At 41.6% G+C, this 22,028-nt stretch overlaps 3 protein-coding genes across 4 annotated transcripts in view; 2 read left to right on the top strand and 1 right to left on the bottom strand.

The window, feature by feature from the left end:
- Nucleotides 1–2,175: 2,175 nt before the first annotated feature.
- LOC120774747 (interference hedgehog) overlaps nt 2,176–22,028 on the bottom strand; it is an 80,733-nt gene continuing 60,880 nt past the window's right edge. Inside the window, exons 4-10 of one of the 2 annotated variants that reach the window (XM_040104504.1) lie at nt 12,131–12,471; nt 11,109–12,068; nt 10,906–11,047; nt 5,609–6,271; nt 5,372–5,545; nt 5,151–5,305; nt 2,176–3,896 (exon numbers count right to left, since the gene is read on the bottom strand). In XM_040104504.1, the coding sequence (XP_039960438.1) occupies nt 2,772–3,896; nt 5,151–5,305; nt 5,372–5,545; nt 5,609–6,271; nt 10,906–11,047; nt 11,109–12,068; nt 12,131–12,430 (3,519 nt within the window). In that variant the 5' untranslated portion in view covers nt 12,431–12,471 and the 3' untranslated portion in view covers nt 2,176–2,771. The remainder of the gene's footprint in view (nt 3,897–5,150; nt 5,306–5,371; nt 5,546–5,608; nt 6,272–10,905; nt 11,048–11,108; nt 12,069–12,130; nt 12,472–22,028) is intronic. The other variant, XM_040104505.1, reaches the window with a different exon arrangement.
- Nucleotides 6,422–7,264, top strand: LOC120774749 (selenoprotein H). The gene has a single exon (XM_040104507.1). It carries the CDS (start codon nt 6,455–6,457, stop codon nt 6,896–6,898), a length of 444 nt encoding a protein of 147 aa, XP_039960441.1. The 5' UTR covers nt 6,422–6,454; the 3' UTR covers nt 6,899–7,264.
- Nucleotides 7,434–10,817, top strand: LOC120774748 (regulatory protein zeste). The gene is made up of 3 exons (XM_040104506.1): nt 7,434–8,274; nt 9,226–9,698; nt 9,766–10,817. Exons 1-3 carry the CDS (start codon nt 7,907–7,909, stop codon nt 10,446–10,448), a joined length of 1,524 nt encoding a protein of 507 aa, XP_039960440.1. The 5' UTR covers nt 7,434–7,906; the 3' UTR covers nt 10,449–10,817.

The raw sequence follows: 22,028 nt of genomic DNA, 5'->3' as shown, positions 1-22,028 counted from the left end.
GAAACAAAATTAGAGTTTTGGTTATAAAGCGATTATACATTGGTTATAAAATGGTTATATATTGGTTATCATACACTCATATTGAAACAAAATTGGATTTCTCGTTATAAAATGGTTATACAATATTGGTTATCATATTTGAAAACGAGTTTAATTTTTTTTTTTTGATGATGTGTTGTTTTGCATTTTTTGGTGACGATATACAGAATGACTAGCAGAGCTTCGTTTGTATCGACGACTTATTATTATACTAAAGCGCAAATAATATATTATGTAAGCTGAAGAAAATTTTAACGTTTTTTTTACTGTAAACATTTTTGTTAAACATTAATTCCTCGAGTTGATAACTTTTGTGTATTGAACATATTATGTATCTAATTGTATATTAATTTCTGCAAATAAGTTCGTATTTGGGTAACACGAATGAACAAGAATTTTATTTTAATTATTTAATAAATGTTGCATTTTTTCTAGAAAATGTTTTTGATGTGGCCAAAAATCGGCGAGAAAGTATGTAAGTATACGGCATACGGCATACGGGATCAAATTGGAACCGGACAGGTCGATATCGTCTGACAAAGTTTCGACGTCGTAAGCAAACAGCTACCAAACACATACTCTTGGACATATACAACTCAAACTTAACACGAACATAAAAAGATGGGACCAGTCTGGGAAATTTTTTTATCGATTCAGTTTGCGAGTGTAATTTAAATGAGCCGGTGGTCAAATTTGATCTTGAGTGTAGTATATAACGAAAATATATGATCCACTTTTTGGAATCCATTTCTGTATTGATATAAGTGATGGCTGTTGTTGTAATGAACAAAATATCTATATTTTGAACCGCATATAAAAGAGCGTTGCTTCAATAGCTTCTCTCCGGATGACAAAGCACTCTGTAAATGCGAACAAATAATAATAAGTATATAACCGTAACATTGTAACTGAAAATCACCTTTTTTATTTGCTTCGAAACACTGTGATGCTCGAGAATTTTGCTGTTGCTGTTGTTGTTGTAGCGGCAGAAACCATGCCTAAAGTAATTTCGAGAAATGCTGCCGAGTTGGCGGTTCTTGGAGATATACAAATCCGGGTCCGTTGCAGGTGCTCAGATCCGACTGAGGTGGGAACGGAATTTACTGTTTGCTTTGCTGTAAGGGTTAACTCCCGCTAACAAAATATTGGGTAGTCGAAATTTTTTTTTCTTATTTTGATTTTGATTAGAAATTGAAATTTTGATTCTAATCAAAATACGAAAAAAACTTTTTCGACTAACCAATATTATACCTAACCCCTGCATTTTTTAAAGTGTCAGTTTTGTACTTAAAAAAAAAAAACAAAATTTTGTTTAATGTGGTAGTAAGTTTAAATTTTTATTTTACTAATTACTGCTTTTGTTTTTGTATTTACTACATGTTTTCGTAATTAAAAATATGTTCTCTGATATATACTATATAAATATTACAGCAAATTAGTTTGTAATTAAAAATTAGGTAAAAACAAATATTTCAAATTTGAAAATTAAAATTATAAAAAAATTAACAAATTTATTGTAATTGTAAAACATTTTTTAAATTAAAAAAAAGTTAAAAAAAAGAAAAAAAAAACAAATTAAAAAAAATAAAATTACAAAAAATTAAATAAAAAAAAATTAAATTAAAAAATAAATTAAATAAAAATAAAAAATTAAATTAAAAAAAAAAAATTAAATAAAAAAAATTAATTAAATTAAAAGCAAAGTTCAATACAAAAAAAGGATTTTATTTAAAAATTACGTTAAAATATTAAATTTTTTTTAGTTTAAAAATTAAAATTAAAAAATTAATAACTTATGAAAATTTTTAAACATTTCTTAAATTAAAAAAAAAATAGACAAAAAATTTATGATTAACATTTAATCAAATAAAAGTAAGGCAATAAAGGTCGATTTTTAATAAATTAAATGTATGTAATATTGAACTTATAAATAAATACTAAAAATGCACAGTACGTACAAATAAAGTGCAGTCAAAAACTGTAGGAAGCACAAAAATTATATTTTAAATAATTTAAAACAATAAAAATCTATTTAGACAAATTGTAGGCTTCGAAAATTGAAAATTATATTAACAGTATAATTTGTAAGTTGCATATTTTTAAGCACTTTTTCAAAAATATATTTTTTAAATCAACTTTCATGCTGCTAGACTCACAAATAGCGATTTCTAAGTCTTTTATTTTGTTCAATATATTTTATCTTACTTTTTGTTAGCTCTGCAGGACGGAGTTAACGCCAAATTAATTAGTTAGTTTAAGTTAGTTAAGTTACTACTAGTGGATGTCATTTCGTATTCAAAACTAATATAACTACAATTGTCATTGGAGTTAGTTCCGTTAAGTCTTTATGTGGTATTACTAAGTGTTACATAACAAGGCACTATAAGGAACTCAGCCTAAAAGTATGCAGATAATCGAGTTTTTCGAGTTACTTACTTGCATATTCGAGATATTACTTACACCTATACCATACATTGTGCTTAGATCTAACTGTTTCCTAGACTGGTCTAGAAAAATCTGATGTAGTTCTAGCAATAAATATTTACAATTTAAGTCAATCAAGATTGCAATCAGTTGACTTATTCTTAGTTATACATATAACGAATTTTAAATTTAAACAATACCCACTGAAGTACCGTGGTACCCCTAGACCTATGTCTGTGTCTAGATAGTTGCATACTGGCTAGCCTCCCCTACTAAACTAGAACTTAACACTACTTATACGAAGCCGCCTACACCTCAATACTGTTCAAACTGCCCGAGGACATGTTGTCGTTGTGGCTGCCCAGCCGACCGCGCTTCATCATGGCGCGCGCCGGCATCGGCGAGCCCTGCACGCGTGGACTGCCCGGCACGATGGGTATACCAACGCCGCCGTTGTTGTTGTTGGTGTTACCGGAGGAGCGTCGTGTGCGGCGCAGCGACGGTATGCGCGTGGGCAGGCCATCGATGTTCATGGCCGCGTCGTGTGGCTGCGTCGCATTCGGTGGCACTGCGGTCGCCGTGTAGTGCAGATTGCGCGCGCTGCGCTCCAATGTGCGGCGCTGTTGCTCCATGGAGGGCGTCTGTGGCGATTGCGCCTGCGCATGCTGTTGCTGGTACAGATGGTGCGCGTTATGGTGGCCGCTGTGGTTGTTGTTCTGGTGTGGTGGCACCGGCGGCGGATGTTGGCCGGCGGCCGACGCGTTGGCATGATGATGATGGTGTGGCATGTAGTCGCCGCGTTTGTGCATTAGTGTGGGCGTGCCAGGCGGCGGTGGATGGTATGGCTGCGCGTGGTGCAGGCCCTGATGCGAGCCCAGATGTGCCTGTGAATTATGTAAAGATTGAAAGGATGAGGTGGATGAATGAGACGAGCTCGATTTCGTGTGCAAATGCATGGCATTGGTGTTGTGGTTGTAATGAGCAGTGGCATGATTTGCATTTGTTATTACTGCGTTTGGCGCGGTGCTTGCTTGTGCTTTATTAGTGGTCATTTTCGGTAGGGTTGTATGCGACGGCTGGTGGTGCGGCTGCGGCTGCGGCTGTTGGTTGTGGTGTGTATGAGGCTTCTGGTTCGGCAGCGGCGGCAATGGCTTCGACAGTGGGGAAGTGGCGTCGATTGCATTAAAGATGCCCTCGCTGGCTTCAAGCGTCTCACAGGAAGAAGAGGAGCGCGGTGGCGGTGTGTAGTGCTCGGCTTCGTCCGCATTGCTGGCGACAGTTTGTTGCAGGTGTAAACTATGGCTGCTGCTGGTATGCGGGTGGGTCGCGTTTAGATTGCTGGCACTGGCTGAATTGTTGGGACTTGGACCCGTGTGGCTGCTGTTGCTGTTGCTGTTGGGCAGGAAGCGCAGCTCCATCACGTTGTTGCGATTCTAGAACAGTTCACGCTGATATTTCTAAGCTAGTAGCAGCAAATGCCTTAGAGTCGCACTAGTAATACTTAAATTCATATCTATGCTAATGTGGGAATGGGTGCAATGAGGAGGTACAAGCGGAGGAATGGCGCATGGCGAGATAGAATAGTGACCAGGAAAACAAAGTTAGTGTAAAGATAAAGGAATATGCTGTGCGTGCTTTCGAATAGGTTTCTATAATAATAGAGGAACGGTGCTGTTCTAGGGTTAATGCGCAAGAAAGCGGAGCTTTAAAAGCTGACAAATTTAAAAATATCAAACCCTAGTTACCTACTTAATTCAGAAAAATTCTTTCTCCTCAGACCAGTTTTTAGCCACACATCATTTGAAAATAAAATAAAATTTCGTAATTTTACCAATAGTTCGAAAACAACAACAGTCGCCTAAGGGTAGGCAATAGTAAAAGTACATATCAGCTTTTATCAGCCTTTGGAACCAAAATGCATTGTTCTTAGAGCAATTTCTCGCAAACCCTCGGTAAACCTTTGGTCCACTGCCTGAATTATGCTGCTAAAAGTAAAGTATTTAACATTTACTGTTAAAGTTCTGTTAAATGTTAGTGCTAAAGTTGTTCTAACCTCAAAATAATTTAGTAAACTCAAATGGGTCTTCTTAAAACTAGAGTTTTTCCTAACTGTAGATCTGCCGTAAAGGAATAAATGTGCAGAAAATTTACTAAAACTAAAATAGTTACATAAATATATACATAAATACGTACAGATAATATACAATAGAGATTTATATACAAAAAAAGTTGTAAATACAAAATATAATTATAGGTTATAGCAATAGACTTTATACAAAAGATCGTAAATGCCAAATGAATTTCTTTTTCAATTTTTTTTTTCTTTTTTTTTTTGATTACAGAAGAGTTGCTGGAAAGGCTGAAGTAGTCGAGATTTATACGATTTAGGTATTTAAGTAGTTACATAGTCGAGGCACCACCAGCTGTGTTGAAAGACATACATACAACCACACTAGAAATGACTATAAAGTACAAGCAAAAATTTTGTCTAGAAAATTTTGTAAAAATTAAAATATAGAGCTCGAAAAGAAACACATTTTACATATCGATAACTCGAATACGTAGTAAAGCAGTAAGATATTGCATAATACGCTAGTCGTAGATAAAAGTGCGACTGTTTAACTGAGGCAAGCCAAGCCATGGCTCATTTTTCAATATATACAAGTGCTTGGCGGGGCTCTACATACCTTGTCGGCTTCCTGCGCCAACGGATTGGGCGTGATGTTCATGCGTGGTATGACGCCGTTGAGACGGTGACCGGACTTGTGATGCGCCGCCACGCCCAGCACTGAGGGTGTCACAAAATCGGCCTGTATGTGGTCTAGCTGTGGTTTGTCTTCATCTAGAGCAAAGAAACGTTGCACACATTGCTTAAATTGTCGTATTAACGATGACAGTTTAAACTTACCTTCTGGTGTCGCCGGGCTGCGTCGCTTCATGCATAAGAAGGCAGCGACTATGGCTACGATGAGGAGTATACCGCAGCCGGCGATGCCCGCCACTATCGGATATTTCGGCTTGTCGTTCTCCTTGGTTTTTGCAGGCGTGACTGCTGGCACAGGCATTGGTGTGGTTGCCAGTTCTGTGTTGACAAAATACATATTTAAAATAACTTTAAACGAAATACGATTTTTTAACCACTTACTCTTCGTTTTGCCCTGCAATATGGCGCTGAACTCGGACGCAGCTAGTGCATTAAAGGACTGCAGCTTGAACTCGTAGGCGGTACCCGCTTCCAACAAGTCGATCTTAAATTTACGTGTATGTTGACCGTCTACAGTCGCTTTGAGGTATTCGCCTGCTGAAGAGGCGAGCCGGTAGTAGGCGTAAAAACCATCCGGCACGTTTATTGGATTCGCCGGCAGCGTCCAATGTATCATAACTGCAGTCTCTGAAAGCGGTTCCACGCGCAACAGCTCTGGCGCGGGCAGTGTGGCTTTGGTGGGGCCTAAAGCTTCGCTACTTTGCAAAAAGAATTTCGCTGAAGTGTTGCCCTCCTTATTGTCGTTGTTCGAGTAAACAGCGATAATGCGGAAACGGTAGAATCGGTCCGGTTTCAAGCCGGAAACTGATGAGGTGAAATTCTTTACGCCTTCAAAAATACGGTCGCGTTTGCCGTATGGTATGTCTTCGTTTGTGGTCTGCCAATTTTCGCGCGGTATTTTGCGGCTCGAGTCACCGAGCATGCGATACTGCACCTTGAAAAACTGTATAGGCAGCCCCTCGTTCTTTGGCACATACCAGCGCAACATTACCGAATCGTCGGACAATCGAGTCACGTTGGGACGCGAGGGAGGAATCATGTTGGCTGCAAGAGAGAAGAAGAGAGTACGTACTTTATGAATTATCGTTTTTTCATAAAATGTTGATACATATTTAATGAGAAGTACACATCTCTTTTGAAATGTTTGAATGAATATCATTTTTACAAAATTATTTTTTTAGAGACACTGCCAAATCTTTAGTTTTACATGTCTGATAGTTTACACTAATGGCACCAAGAGGCAAGAAGTCGAAGAAGCAGCGTGAAATCGATTGGGCGGCCGACGCTTACTTCGACAAGAACCGTTCAATGATCTACATCGAGCACACGTTAGAATGTCCGATATTCACGACGAAAGCTGAAGAATTCGCCGCTTATGTAGCCCAAGAAGCTCCCAATCGCACCATACAGTTGATACGGAATCATAACGGCAAAGTGCCGCCAAGGGATGGTGCTTTCGAGATTGGATTTTCGCAGAACGCGCGCACCTCCGTGCATCAGCTGTGGTCCGGCATTGATAAAGGTCCACCAAGGCGTGACAAATTCCCACCGGAGTACGAGTCTCTCATGCAAGAGATACATAAGATTTTGAAAAAATTCTATCCTGATGCGGTGGAAAAGAACCCCTTGGAGGGCATGGAGGACGATGACGCTGCGCCAGCGTATCAGTGAAAGCGCTTAAAAATTTGTTAAAGTTTCCGTACAAAAAGATTCAAGGTGAATAATCCATGACTTTCAAAATTATCCAACAACCGTGAAGCGGCAATAGTGCGGCAATCTAGCCAATCAACTGCCCTTCCGATTGGGTTCCTTCAAAAGGACAGTTTGCAAACCAGCGCAACAGTTTGAGAGGCTAGGACTAATTTAAAAGTAATCAGAACGTTCTAGCTTTTCGCCGTCAGATGGCGCAAAAGTAGCATCAAACGTTGCCACTCCAGAAACTTTATTTTTACTCTTAAACATGATCTAATCTAGATTTTCAATAAAATAAATTGCGACAGAAACCAAATAAATTCACGATTGGGCATTACTTTTGAATTACGTGCTTTTATATACTTTGTCTTCACACCCAGACTTATGTTTATACATCAAATAAATTTTAAGAATTTGACGGCACTGGCAACGCTACAAAGTAGAAACAAACTCAAAACATGGCCGACAAGCTATCACTCGTCACTCGCCACTCGCACTCGTTTTCTGTAGCTCGTTGTGAGTGGGTTTACCTGGAGTGTGTGACGGCGCTTTTCCCCAAGTGATTTTCTCTATTTGTGAAAAGAATTCTAGAAAACTATTGAAATCCTCAAGAAATTTTGTGCTGTGATGTGCATATCAAAGCAAAAACAACAAAATACATCAAAGAGTTCAACATTAATTGTGCGAAAGCACTCAGGGCCGCAGCTGTCCACTTAAGTGCAGTGTAGCAACAACAACCGCATTAGAGTGCTATTAAAAAGTATAAAATTGAGAATAATATCTGATTTTAATAGCTATTTTTTGGTGGAGTCAAAAGCAATTCATCTCGTTAAACACCAGTTTCTTTGAGCTAACGCCGTTTCGAGTGGAGCTGTGCGCACTACGAAATTACAAAAACAACTAGAATAGTTGGGTGCTTACGAATCAGAAGTTCTCCCTGTTGGATTGTAGAAGTTCGTCGTCAACATAGCGAAGAAATCGCGTCAGATGTCCACTGGCGTGGCGGTGGGTGGCGGCGGTGATGGCACCGTAACTGTGGTTACCACCACAGCCAACGGCGCGGAGGAACACAATGCCGCCAATACGTCCACAGGCAGTGCGGGTGCCAGCGGCGCAGTAGGCAAGTCAGGACAAATAACTTTAACGCCACGTTTCACGCAAGAAGAGAAGGAGATACTCTACAGTCTGTTCCATGAGCACGAAGAGGTCATCGATATTAAATTCAGAAAGAAGCAGCGTTCCAAATACTCGGTGCGTGATGCCTGGGAAAAAATTGTGCACGAGTTCAATACACATCCGGGTGTTAGCGCTATGCGAAACCTGAAGCAAATCCAAAAATTCTGGCTCAATGCAAGGTGAGTAGAAGATGCCTAGCCAGAAGACCTTATTTGTATGGCTTCCACACTAACGGAGCAGTCGCTGACCCGCGGCCAGCAGCTGCTCTAATTCGTGCACCTGTTACACGCAAATGCAGGCCACTCGGCGGGCTGCACAGAAATGCATTCCTCCCGCCAACGTTGCCATTAGCAGTTTTGTTTATGGCTCTGCCTGTGCGTGTGTGTGTGTAGTGAAACATGTGTCGTTAAGGAGCTCATTGAAAGCCGCATTCCAACTCATAACAAACAAATTCTGTTGATTTAGTGGGTCCGATGGACTCAAAACCCCAGCAAGCATAAAATATACCTCAAAACACAAACAAGTCGAGCGAAAAGTCGTGCACAAAGCACAAACGAGCCAAATGTGCACCCGTAAAAGAGCTGACAACAACAAAAGCGTCTAATGACGAGTCATGACGAAAGTATCTGAGCGCTGTGTTTCGCTCCGCAAATTCACGCGACCAGGCATTCGCTCATGCCCTCATTCATTGTCGTGCGGGAGATACTCGTCTTTCGAGTGCAATTAAAAATGGCGGCAAATGACAAGCCGCAGAATATCTCAATAAAGGCATGTAATATCTCAAAGATACAAAGTATCTCAGATAGTTGGAAAACAAAGAAGTGGCTGAAGTCTACCTTTCTTCTAATTCAAATGTGAAAAAGTCAGTGAACGAAAATAACGTATTTGCTCCGAATATCGAAACTAGTTGATTTCCGAGTATGCAATAGCAGTGAAATTCCACTCGCCAAAGCAGGCATATGCGCTCTTGCCTTGAGCAGCTCATTTATGGGGTTGAATAGCTGAAATTGCGAGTTTGGTTTGTGTGTCGGTGCGTGTGTGTGTGAATGTTGGCGTGAGTGAAGTTATTTGTTTATTTATTTAACGAGTGATAACTTTTATATTTCTAATTATGTTGCTGTTGTTTTTAGACTCCGCAAGCAGTACCCCTTCCGTCCAAGTGGTCAGAAAGACGCAAACGGCTCACAAGCAAGCATCGATTCGGATCGCCCAGAAGTAGTAAATCATGAGATTAAGGATGAGCCCGATTTCCAGGTCACCAACATAGACCCCGATGAGCATGGCAGCCAGAATGAGGCTTTCGAAGAGATCGAGATGGATACTAGTGACGGTGTGGGACAGATAGAGCAGGAACCCATTGATCCGCTACAGCAGCAACAGCAACAACTACAACAGCAGCACCAGCAACAGGTGCTTCAACAGCATGTACAGCAACAACAGCAGCAGCAGCAACAACAACAACAACAGACCATACAGACACAACAGATATCGGTGGATCAAATCAGCGCCGAAAAGCTGACACTAAACGATTTGCTACAATTCAAAACAACGCGCCCACGCGAAGACATCATTCTGCAGATAAAACATCCCGTTGATTCGAACAGTAAGTTACTAATAACGATTCCGCAGTCAATGTTGTCTAACCGCTTTCTACTTCTGCTCTCGAACAGCCACCCATATCACTATACCTTCGCCAACGCGCATCACTATACCCAGCCAGCACCAGCCGCAGCATCACACAATCACCGCCATGCCCGCGACCGCCTACAATCAGCAGATCATCAGCGAGATCAAGCCACAGCAAATAACACTTGCCCAATACCAGGCGCAGCAGTTGCAGCAACAGCATCTTGCCCAGCACCAGCTCGCGGTTGCTGCACAGCAGCAGCAGCAACATCAACAGCAGCAACAACAACAACAGCAGCAGCATCAAATGAAAATGCAACTGCAATCGCCAGCGACCGCACAGTTCGCGACTGCTACACCGACATTCACTTGCGCAACACTGCACGCGTTGCCCGTGGCCACGGCACCGGCGCCGGCACCCGTCGTGCCGACGGTTAGTGTAAGCAATGCCGCAGCAGCAGCCACGGCGCAGGGAAACACCACCATCACGGTGGAGTCATTCGAGGAGAAAGTGCAGTACTTCCGATTGAAGGAGGCCGAGCTGCGCTACAAAGAAACGCAAGTGACGTTGGAAAAGAAGAAAATAGAGCTCAGTCGTGCACAGGAAGATTTGAAGCATTTGCGCGAGGTGCACCGTCTACAGGTGGAAGAGCTGAAGATGAAGATACGCATCTTGCAGGAAGAAGAGAAGCTGCTGCGCAAGAGCCCAAGCTCAGTGCAAGTATAGGACGGGGCCAGTTGGCCGCTGCTTTGTGGGGGAGTTGAAGGGAGGAGAGAGAGAATTGATTATGCATTATTGGTTATCTAATAAGATATCGGTTAAGTTTTTCTTTTATACTAGAAATAAAATTTTAAACTCACATTTACATTTAAACGAATACTAGTTTTCTAAACTTAATGCAAAAACAAGTTCAAATTGTTACATTTTGGTATTCTATATCTTCTTGGAATTAAGATGTACGAGGAAGTATTGCTGAGTATTTCGTAAAGGAATGTAATTTAATTTAACTGTAAAGCGTCGGGGCGACGAAAATATATCGAATTGTATATAATAAGTTATTTATCTCGAATAAAGAGAAAACTGACATCCACTTCATCGTGTATAAGTTATTTGAATCAAACCAACTTATAATTCGGAACTTTTAAAACTTTCCCAATTTTATAGAGATGAGAATTTTACTCACGTATTTTCATGTGTTTTCGTTTGCCCTTGTTTTTGTTGCCGGTGTGCTCATAAGGCATGCGTATTGGCACGGAGCCTAGAGGAGCTGAGTCTTCGCCCTGTATTTGCTTCGGGTTCACTTCTAAGTAACTGCCGTCGCTTACCTGCAATAAATAAGAGTGTTTACACGGGATTGCTACCATAACCGAGCTCTGTCGCATTTACCTCGCCCACTTCGTTCTTTGCAAAACACTGCACGATGCCCGCATGGCGCTTCTGTACTTGCCGGATAACCAAACGACGGTCTTCATGAAAGGTCTCGTTATCCAAAGAAGTGTCTTCGCCATTAATTAACCAATAGATCTGGGGGAAAGGATTGCCGGCTGCCGAGCATTCTAATTCCAGTTGATCGCCTTCATTTGTTCGTGTCTTTGCTGGACCACGCAGTATTTGTGGCGCCTCCAAGACAATAAATTTTATAATTTGCACCAAAGCAGGCGCAATACCGTTGTCTAAGCGACACACGTACGAACCTTGATCCTCGGGCATCACATCAGATATCTGCAAACCGTATGGCAACACTTTTGTTCGATTGTTGTAGATGTTAATTACATTCGGGCTACTCCAAACGGCTTCCGGTGGTGGCGAACCGACACCTGGGCATTCGAGTACGGCTGTTTCACCTGGACGCGCCGTCACTTGTGACACTGGCACATTAAGAAAGTAGGGCGGCGTGCGATCAATATAATCGACGCGCAAGTCTATGCGTTGTGGCAATCTCACCTCCACGCCAGTGATGGCGTTCATTGCCGAGCAAGTGTAGTTACCGGAATCTTTTGATGACACTGTATTAAGTATGAGCGCACCATTTGCTGAGGGCAACACCTCGGTCTGTGGCACTTTCTCGCCGTTGCGGAAGAAGCTCCACACCGCTGGCGGATTCGAGCTCACTGTGCCGCAACGTATTAATATGCAATTCTTCGGCGCTACGCTCCAGCGTATTGCATTGCGACTATAACCGTTCGAGTTGTCGATGCTTATGGATACGAGTGTCAGCCGTGCGGGTGTGGAAGCAATTGCGGCCGATCCGACCCAGGCCACACATTGGTAATCACCCAAAGTTTCGGACGAGACAAATACACGCAAACGAGATGTCAGGTTTTCATTTACAATATTGTGTCCATCCTATGATTGTGGAGTAGAAAGAAATAGATAAAGTTTAAATAGAAAAGGTCATTGATACCGACCTCGCCGCCATGAAGATAATTGTAGTTCATAGCGTCCGTGGCACGTGCGCTTGTATGACGGAACCGCCATTCCAAACGGTCGGGAGCCAAATTTAATTCGCACTCAAAAACAACCTCATCACCTTTGGGCGCCACTGCTGATTCGGGAGAACGCACAATGTGTACACCCAGTGACGAGGATTGTGAAGCCGCGGATAGCTTGAGTTGATTACATATGAGTAAACTCAACAAGAATGACAGCTGCCAAGACCCAGTTATTCCTGTTGTTGCAGCAGATGAGAATGTTGCGTGATTCGCCATGGCCCAACGCCAAAATGATGTTCTAAAACCGGATGTATAGGCTAAAATAAAAGAGATAAAAACTTCCATTTTTCAGAGATTTAATGAAATACGAATGAATTGATGAATGAATTAATAGAGGAAGTGCCTTATAAATAATTAAACACTACTGCAATGTGCATCAAAGTATATATGCGCAGCTTGTTCACGAATGGAGGATCAATCCATTTGCTGCTGCTGTTACACAAGTAGAGTAGGTATGTATGTATGTATGATGCCTTGACAAACGCACACAGACTTCATTTTAGTTTTTACCCCACTAAACGAACTTGTTACGAGCGCATAAATCTAGGTCCGATCATATGCAACTCTTCTGCTAGCCACCAGCTGCCATATACAGCATTCCAATTGTCACAAATGACAAGCCATTGATTTCGAGTTGCGAATCGCATGGGTTAGACAAATGAAGATTAAAGTTTGAGGCAGGCATTCGCCGCTTTAACTTCTTTCTGACTCACTGGTTGTAGAACCGGCAACGATTAGTGATTGGTCCTGCAGCAATAGCTTGGCCAATAAATATCTTGTATTGATGCAACAGGTTAAATGAGATGCCAAGCTCGCTCAGCAGGTAACCTTAACACAAACACAACTCGCAAAACAAATTGCGAAGCTACTAAAGTTAAGACGCAAGAAAATCTTCCATTTACACAACTCCCTTCTTATTACTTAAAGACGTTTTCTAATTTGCACTTCGTATTTATTAATAGAGTAATATTTATTTACTATGTCTTGTTTAAATTCCGGTTGTGTTCGAATTAACGAAATTCGATGAACTGTCGCCGGCGAATAGCCAAACTGTTGGAAACGTATATTTCCTTAATCGTATTACATACATTTATACCCATTACATGATGCATTTAAGTATACTTTTATCATAATATATTTATGTAAAAACAACAAACACCGTTTTCGAATTTGTTTACATGCATTTAACGCATTTCGAACATTTTCATTTTACACAACCGAAAAATTTGGCGTTCGCATGGCAACCTCCACTTTGACAGTTCGAATTTGACGAAGTTACGCGGAAAAATGAAAATTTGTGCGCAGGATTTAAAATTTGTAAATTTTGTTAAATATAGTTAATATAAGTATACAAATATGTGTTATTAGTGTAGTGCGGGTAGGAAAGTGTGTTTGGGAAATGAAATGTCAATAGTTCGGGTGCGTTTTAGTGCGGTTTAAGATCATGAGTGGACGGTGAGGTCCAACGCACAAAAAACTCAAATTTCCGGTAAGTTGTGGCAATTGAAACGGAAAAAATGTTAAATGTTTACTTAAACAGGATACATACACACATATGTATGTATATGTAAATGATATATAGAAAATGTTTAATATATTCGTTTATGGTTGCACATTGCTACATCGGGCACACATTTGGTGATTGGGCAAAGTAATTACGGCATTGTACATGCATATTTACACATGTTAGCATGAATATGCAGGTGTTTGCGTTTTTTGTTTGTGAAAACATCAATCACATTCCCGGTTTATGACTTCACTAAGTGATAGCGAAAGCGTTAAGAAAAACAATGGATTCTCCTGGCGTGTTAGCGTAATTGAATGTCTTTAGATTTTTGGTTATGAATATAATTATTTTTCTGTTTTTATATTTGAAATAGAACTGATGCAAATCTATTTGAAAATAATGATCAAGATTTGGAAATTCACTGTTAAAAAATCGGTGTCAGAATTGCAAAGGGTAGGATGCGAAAATAGCGCTGTCACGTTTAACTTCCGTTTAGAAAGGTTGGTAATTAATAAATTTTTTGGGAACTGCTGAAACCAACTCAAAAGATCGGCGATAATCCCCCCTTTTTTCTAGGCTAGGCAATGGATGTGTATCGCTGGTAATATATTAGGAGCACGCCAAACGCCGTGAATACATTTACGCAGCAGTTGATACAATAACGCTTGTGTGAGCACTTCAACACATCAACGCCCCAGGGATGCATGCGCAACGAGATATGCATCGAGATATGCATCGCGGCCAAGGCAGCCTGAACATGTTTGCACGGATAGCAACGTTACGGATAAGATCGGTTTTAATATCGGCGATTGTTGTTTCGCATAGCGCGATTGTATGCAGATTTAGCACAGTGAAGAGCTGTATATTATGAGCCATACTATGCACATACATACATATACATATGTATGTATGTATATCTATATAAACGATGTGTAGATACACTTTAATGCATGGCGTTGTGTTGTGCGCACCACATCAGACAGTTTGATGATGTCAAGCTCGTAATTTGGCTCGGCTGTCCCTATGTTGAACCAATTGCGGCAGGTAGCGAAGCCGTAGTTTGCGCACCCTACAGCAGCGCAAAAACGGCTCTGCACGCCAGCACTCGAAACGAGTGAACAGCTTTGATGAGACTGCGTTGACGCAGGAGGTTATTGTCTGCACCGATTGCGCGACGGCGGTGTTCGTAAAGGCAAAATTCCTTTTAAAATGGAGCGCACCACTCGATCAAAGCACATGTGGCAGGATGAGTGACATAGTAAATGCGACGTGTGTAGAAGCTGCGCAAGAGCATACGCTTTTTACGGTCTGTCGAATGGTAGTTATTACTGATATTTTTTGTTGCATTACAACTTTGAAGCAACAATTTGGTGCGGCGGTGAATGGCAAAATCAACAGCTACGGCGGCGGCGATTGGCATTCGACGTGCACTGATGGCTGCACCACGCGATCATTCAATGCTTTTGATATGCCACATCAGCGGGATTTATAAACGCGAATGCTTGATATGACGTGTGAGCGACGGTTGTTGTTTTTGTACTGAAAAAATGCAGTGTGCTACCTGCTCGCCGTCACTTGAGCAGGCTTGTGTATTGCTGGGCTCGCAATGTTTGTTATTATTGCTTCTGAGAGGGCTGAATGCGCTTGCTGTTGTTTTTGCATTAGAGGTTGTGCCACTAGCACTTTACGTCCCTTGATCTCATTTAGCTACCGTCTTTATACTTTCTTTTTGCCCGAAATGTGGCGTATGTGCCAACTCATATGTTGCTGTTGTTTTTGGTGTTGATTCGTCTGATGTGGCAAATGCTTTGACTGAAATTGGATGTGTATGCGTGGTCCAGCTCATTGCATATGAAGGGGAGTGCGACGCGCCGCATATCAAGGCGTGCATCGTTAATGGGCTGTCATTATTCTTTAGTGTTTGGAAGGTCTGGTTCTGGTTTGGTCTGGTTCTTTCTCTACCTCATTGTTATTGGCTTCGAAAAGCCGCACGTTCATTAACCGTCTTTATAATACATTTCGGCTTTTTTACTTTCGGATGCTTTAAGTGCTTTGTTGGCCAATTTTATTGCTTCCTCCCTATTTTTTGTTTTTTTTTTGTTAACTGTTTCTGTTTTTTGTTGTTTTATTTATTTTCTGCGTTGTTAAGTGGCAGTATGTCAATGCAGCTTGCCACAACAAATGACTAGCGTGCTTTTGCTGGACGCAGGACGGTAGTTGTTTGACTTTAAGCTACCAACTTTTAGTGCTTTGGACCATAATAATTTAATGCTATGCAGATTTTAATTTTGTTTTTGTACTTTTTGATAACTTTCTTTGCAAAATTTCTCGGAAGAAATGTTTTCAGTGTTGTTTGTAAGAAATGTTCTGTAAATAGCTGCCACCTGACTGCAAATATTTTTTTGATTGCGTCCAAAAAGTGGTATATAGTACTAAAAAAAGAGTTTTTTTTATAAAATATTTTTCTTTTTTTGTGTTTTTTATTTTATTTTTGTGTACTTTATGGATTTTTAAATTTATTGCAGAAAACTTGTATTCATTTACTGACTAAAAACTTATAATTTTTATTTACAGTTACAAAATCATAATTGTGTTTTCATCAAGCCTTAGAAAAATGTGCATCCGAAATCGTTAAATGTGTAAAATCTTCCAAAATTATGTTTGAGCCCTATCATCAAATCTTTTAGCTGCAAATTTCAAGGTAAGTAGGTGTTTTCAATTGTGCTTGTGTGTATTGTGAAAATTTTCGAAAGTGTTCAGTAATTTCTAAAAGTGAGAATTTTAGGGTGAGTTTTGTAAAAATTAGCACTTTTACGTTTATTATTTCTAAATATATTTTTTAAACAGATTGAATCATGCCTGTTCAGGGCATACTAAGTTTGACACGAAGTTTGTAACATCTAGAAGAAAAAGGTTAGAGACATTTAGCCATTTCCGTCTGCCTGCTCGTTTGTATGTCCGTCTGACTGTATATATACAAACCAGTCCCTCAGTATTTGAGATATCGATCCGGAATTTTGCACCCGTTCTTTTTTCACCAAGATCCTGCTCATTTACCGAAATGTACGATATCAGAGCACTATAGCATATAGCTGCCATATAAACTGAATGATCAACTATTTCATTTGACGAAATATCTTCATGAAACTTAGCATAGGCCATTGCCAAAGAGGTATTTCATACAATATAGCTGCCATACAAACTGAACGATCATAAAAAATTGTTTGTAAATGTGTAGGCAATTATAGCCTCGGTGCAACCGAGTACTATATCTGCAAAACCTCGCGTAGACCTTTGCAACGTTTTTTTGGCTCAGTGTAGTATAACCTTAAAAATTGGCACTGTACCATACAAAAATAGATGGTTGTTAGTCTGGGTTGCTAATATATTTCGTTTAAAGATTTACTTGCTACGGACTCATTCATTGTGCGAGGGCTTTCGACATTTATGTGTTGTTGTTTTGTTATTTGCCAAGGTAGTTTGGCAACTTGGAGCTGCATAACATTTAAAAGTCATAAAAATTGATGAAGTGCTGTGGCACGTTGTTGCCGTCGTTGTCTGGGCAGCCACTGTCAGTGCCACCGCGCTGCCCAATCGATTTCTGTTTGCTTTACCGCGCTACCTTTGCCAGGCAGACTGTTCTTTGCTCCGTACTTTACCCGTTGTTTCTTCCACACTTTACCCGTTCTTTGCTCCACACTTTAGCTTATATTTTACAGTTTTATGTACTGCTTCAGAGCAACAGCCATTTCTGCATTGGAAAATTAACAAAATCGTCAGCAGCAAACTTAAGCGCGGTGTCCTTAAGAGCAGTAAACGAAAGTTGCGCTCCATACCACCTTACCGGGTTGCCACTTGTTCTCGGTTCCTTTCAGCCACTTGTGGTGGCTCCGTTTGGTCGACTCCCTGCTGCTACAGCACTTCCACACGCCTGAAATTCCAAACATCTGCTGTGCATCGTCACTAAAAACTCGTTTAAAGCGTTGATTACGACTTTGGCGCAGCATTTGCCAGTTTCATTGTTGTTATTGTTGTTGATGTTATTGTTATCGCATCACTCATTGCTACGGCGGTCGTGCCTTTTTATTGGACCTTTTAATTGCAATTGTTGTTGCTGTTGTTTGCGTTGTTGCCGTCCGCCAGACATTGGCATGTTTGCCGGTGCCATTTAATTTCTGCCATCGCCGCCCAGACCGACACAGCCCCAGTTGTTTATAACCATCACTGGTGTTGCTGCTGTTGTTGTCGCATGCTTTTATTAATATCGCAGGCATATTTTTCACTTTTTTCACGGCTTTTTTCGGCTGCGTCTTCGCCTTTGCTCCTCCTTGCCGCTCTTTGGCTGCCTTTTATTGACAGCGAATGCGTTAAAATAAATGTGAATTCTTTCGCGAGGCTGAAATGGAATGCGCTGCAGCGGACCCAGCATAAAAATTAACAGCAACAAAAGTGAAGAGCGAAAACATGGCCAAAGCAGCAACAAAAGTCACACCAGTCGCACGCTGAGTGTCTGCACAAATAAGCGCGTGTGTGCGCCTCTCTGCGTCGCGTGTGTTTGTATCTGTTGCAAGCGATATTCGATGTTTTTAATGTTTGGTTATTAATTTTTATTGCCCGCATTCTTTATATTGTGTTGCTGTTACTGCTGTTGCGACCTTTAAAGCAATTCTGCATTATTCATGCACTCAGTGAGCTTGTTGTTGTCCATTACCTGTTGCGCCCTGTGCACGTAAATCAAGCCATAGCAGCAGGCCCTGCCCAACTGGCCAAGCTATGCGCGGCTGTGGCATGTTGCTGTCGCTGTATGAACTGACAGGCTTTGCGCACAACACCAATAAAAACAACAAGATCAAAGCATAGTTTCTCTAATTGGTTTTTTCGACTGCCACTTGGCATGGCACGGCGCGCTTATAAGTCACAGGTGGGCTCTACAAATGAGGTATTAGCAAGAAATCTGTAAACTTTGATAAGTTCGCCACTTGCAACACGCCCCATTTTTCCTGCAGTTACAAAATCTCATTTGCTGATTTTTTCGTTTGGCACATTAAAATTAATTGCATCGATCTGTAAACACTTCTCGGCAAAATCTATTATCTCACAATTGCATGCAACATAATTGAATTTTGCTGCTGCAAAACCGCAAAGATTTGTTCCTCCTTGCCAGTCGCCACCGCCGCATTGCAATTATTCCGCACATTTAGCTGCAATTAAGCAGTTATAAAAGGCAGGAAGATCAGGACTTGAAGGGGGATTTGCTTGTTGCAAGCATGCGCGCCACACGCAACCAACAGCACATGCCACAAGTGGTTATGAGGTTGCTGGCAATGGGACAGACAGACATTCAGGATAAATGAAAAAAAACAGCAAAGAAGCAAGCGGTTGCCCGCTCACCGCAAAAGCCGCAGACAGCCCACACTGGGCGCCACTAGCCAAGCTCTGTGGCATGCAGTAAGCGTGCTTACGTTAGCTACGCAGTGGCAACTGCAATAAGCAGCACATCTCTTGTACATGTTCATTTTCGTATTTGCATTGCAAGTGTGGCACAGCATTGCATGTGCAGTTACCGCTCGTGCGTGCCGGAGTCCCTGTTAGCCGGCATTGTGTGGCGTGCCGCGCATGGCATTGCCGAATTGGCTGCACATTGCTTATGCGCTAATTTGTAAGCGCAGAGAAATGCAAATTTTCGCAAGTTGCCACGACAGCCAAATGCGGCATGCCACGCGCTGAGGCACTAGCACCCATTTTTGGTGGCCACAGAAATTCAACTTGCCTTAACCTAGTGTGGCACTGCGTTTTTGCACGTTTGTATATTAAATTTTTACTGCAAATTGCCACATGCCGCATGCCTCGCAAACTTTCATTTCACTGCTAGCAGCAGAAAGTGGAAAAATGCAAGTTCGTAGTTAAATATGCCACCAAATATTCGTCGGCACTGCGCAACAGCTAGTAGAACATTAAAAAGTGGTTTGAAAGATGGCCAAAAAATGTACAACAATATTTACGAGCACTGCAGCAAACGCAAACGGACAACGAGAATGACTGGTGTAAGCCACATTCCACAGGCGGCCTCATACGCGGCGTGCCTACCACTTTACGGTGCAAGATGTGCAGCAGATGCGACAAGAGCGCTGCGCAAGCAGAGCAAAAGCACTTATGTAGCAAGTAGCGCCTGGTTTGACCAAGCTGATGGGTAGCTTTTTTTCTGGCCACCGGCGGTTTTCTGCATGTGAACGCGCACATTCACATGCATGTTTGCACTTTGCTGATACTTTTACGCTTTGTCTTTCTTTGGTGCACATTCTCCTTTTCCTTTTGCTTTCCTTTCGATAGTAAAAATCGAACTTGTTCACTCGCCCATTTGACGTTTCGGCAGCTGTTGCCCCAGCGCTTGTGCCTCGTTCGCATGCACAGCCCTACGCGTTGCAACGTGCGGCGCAGACACGCCAACATTTTCGGTTTTTTGTCGGGGTTTGGAGCACAACGAAACGCGTTCAACGCGTTTCATTTATTTATGCGCGCTGTCTGCGCCTTCGGACAGGTCTGTGCAACTTATCGCGTTCGAGTGCAAGCCGGGCAGTAGAATAACATGTCAGCATAAGGCAAGAGCAAAACTTTAAGCGTTGCTGTAAAAAGTTGCAAATAATATTGGCAAAAAAGTAAGGAGTGGCAGCGCGAGAACATTGCATGCACCAGCACTGGCTTCTCGTCGTTTTGCGCTCTGATTTTGCACGGCTGTGGCATGGTATTAACTGCTGCGGTCGCTTCGTCCAACGACCGATTGGCTGCGCGCCTGGGCGGTGTCGCCACTCAGCTTTGCAACGCTGCAATTTAATTGGATGCTCAATTTCTTTTTCGACTTTTTGCCCGATTTCTGATTTCACTTAAAGCGCATTAATAAAGAACGAAAATTAGGAGCTCGAATGGAGGGAAAATGCTACGCTTTATACGCTTCGTAGGCTAGCATTATGGAGGACTTAATCGAATATAATCTTCTATCGAAAGTAGTATATGAAGGTATGTTCTGTTCTAGGTCTAGTCTCCCTTTGTGATGCCAAGCGAAAAAACTCCTGTAGTAGAATATCAGCTATCTGCAAAAACGTCCTGAACTCATCAAAAATCTACTTAAGAGTTTTAGTTCTATTTCCGCTATTTCGCCTAGATGTTTAAAGATATGACATCCGAGGTATTTTGCCTTGATCTGGTTAAAGCGGGACATTCGAGAAGGAAGTGTTTATATCGGTAGGATATTAAATCTTAGTGCTTGAAACTCGATCGGATAGTACCCAGTCAGAACTCCTACAGCCACTGGACTTTCTGCGAGTTACCCTAGGCCAGAAGGGCCTTGCGACTGCACAGCTGCGGAGCAGATCTACTGCTATCTTTGTGACTGCCACCTCCGCTATGGAGTCAGAAACCTGTAAGCTTTGATCCATCCGTAAAACAGCTCCTTTTCTCCCAAGCGATCACTTTGGACTATACTTTTTACCTTCGGTACAACTTCGTAACACCGTAACATCATAACACCGGTATTTGTTCTTATTAAATCTTCGGCCCGTCAACAGCTTAATCCCGTCCTTCAATTCTGCTTCGCCTAATGTAGTCTCCCTACAATTTTTACTTTACAACGTTTTGACAGTTTGCATATGCTTACTGGCAACAAAAGCTTTCCACGAAGACCGATTGACAACGCAAATGCCATGGACACGAACTTCAATTCACTTTAAATCATTTACTGCGCTGCTTTTACGCATTAAGTTTTATTTAAGCGCATGCGCAAAATACTCAAGTAGCATTTTCTAAACAACCACTTGCTAAGCAACAGCTTTCAAATGCATTAACTGAATTTTGCGGCATGCCACATCATTTACCAATGTACACAGTTTCGGTTTTTGCGTTTTTACACTTGTTGTTGTAGGGAAGCGAATTTTAGTTGTTGGTTAGCTAGTCTACTTAAATTAGTGTGTTCAACATAACTGAGAAATGCGGTTGAAGACGCAAATTGTTGTATCTAAACGGCAGAATGGGCATTCACACACAATGCGCTTTGCTGCACCTTCGGTCGGCTGTTGAGCGTTGGTTGTGCTTGCGATGCACAAACATTTTTACAGCGCTAAAACGCAACTACAACAACATGAAGATTAGCTTCTCTGGCTGCTACACTCCTCACGTGGCATTGACATTCGCTGCGTTAGGGTGTGTGTGGTAGCATGAAGCTGTGCCTGACGAAATTCAGGCGCATGCAAAGTCACAGTCTACGAAAGTGAGTGGAAACGTTGTAGAAGGGAGATCGCCCGTAGCTATACTAAC

This window comes from Bactrocera tryoni, chromosome 4 (assembly GCF_016617805.1).
Source record: "Bactrocera tryoni isolate S06 chromosome 4, CSIRO_BtryS06_freeze2, whole genome shotgun sequence".
NCBI lineage: Eukaryota > Metazoa > Arthropoda > Insecta > Diptera > Tephritidae > Bactrocera > Bactrocera tryoni.
Note: the sequence above shows the minus strand (reverse complement) of the source record. Positions and strands in the feature narration are given on the sequence as shown.

Coding starts and splice junctions, on each gene's coding strand:
- LOC120774749 (XM_040104507.1), top strand. CDS start 6,455: ATGGCACCAAGAGGCAAGAAGTCGAAGAAGCAGCGTGAAATCGATTGG.
- LOC120774748 (XM_040104506.1), top strand. CDS start 7,907: ATGTCCACTGGCGTGGCGGTGGGTGGCGGCGGTGATGGCACCGTAACT. Junction 8,275..9,225: donor AAATTCTGGCTCAATGCAAG/GTGAGTAGAAGA, acceptor TGTTGTTTTTAG/ACTCCGCAAGCAGTACCCCT. Junction 9,699..9,765: donor ACATCCCGTTGATTCGAACA/GTAAGTTACTAA, acceptor GCTCTCGAACAG/CCACCCATATCACTATACCT.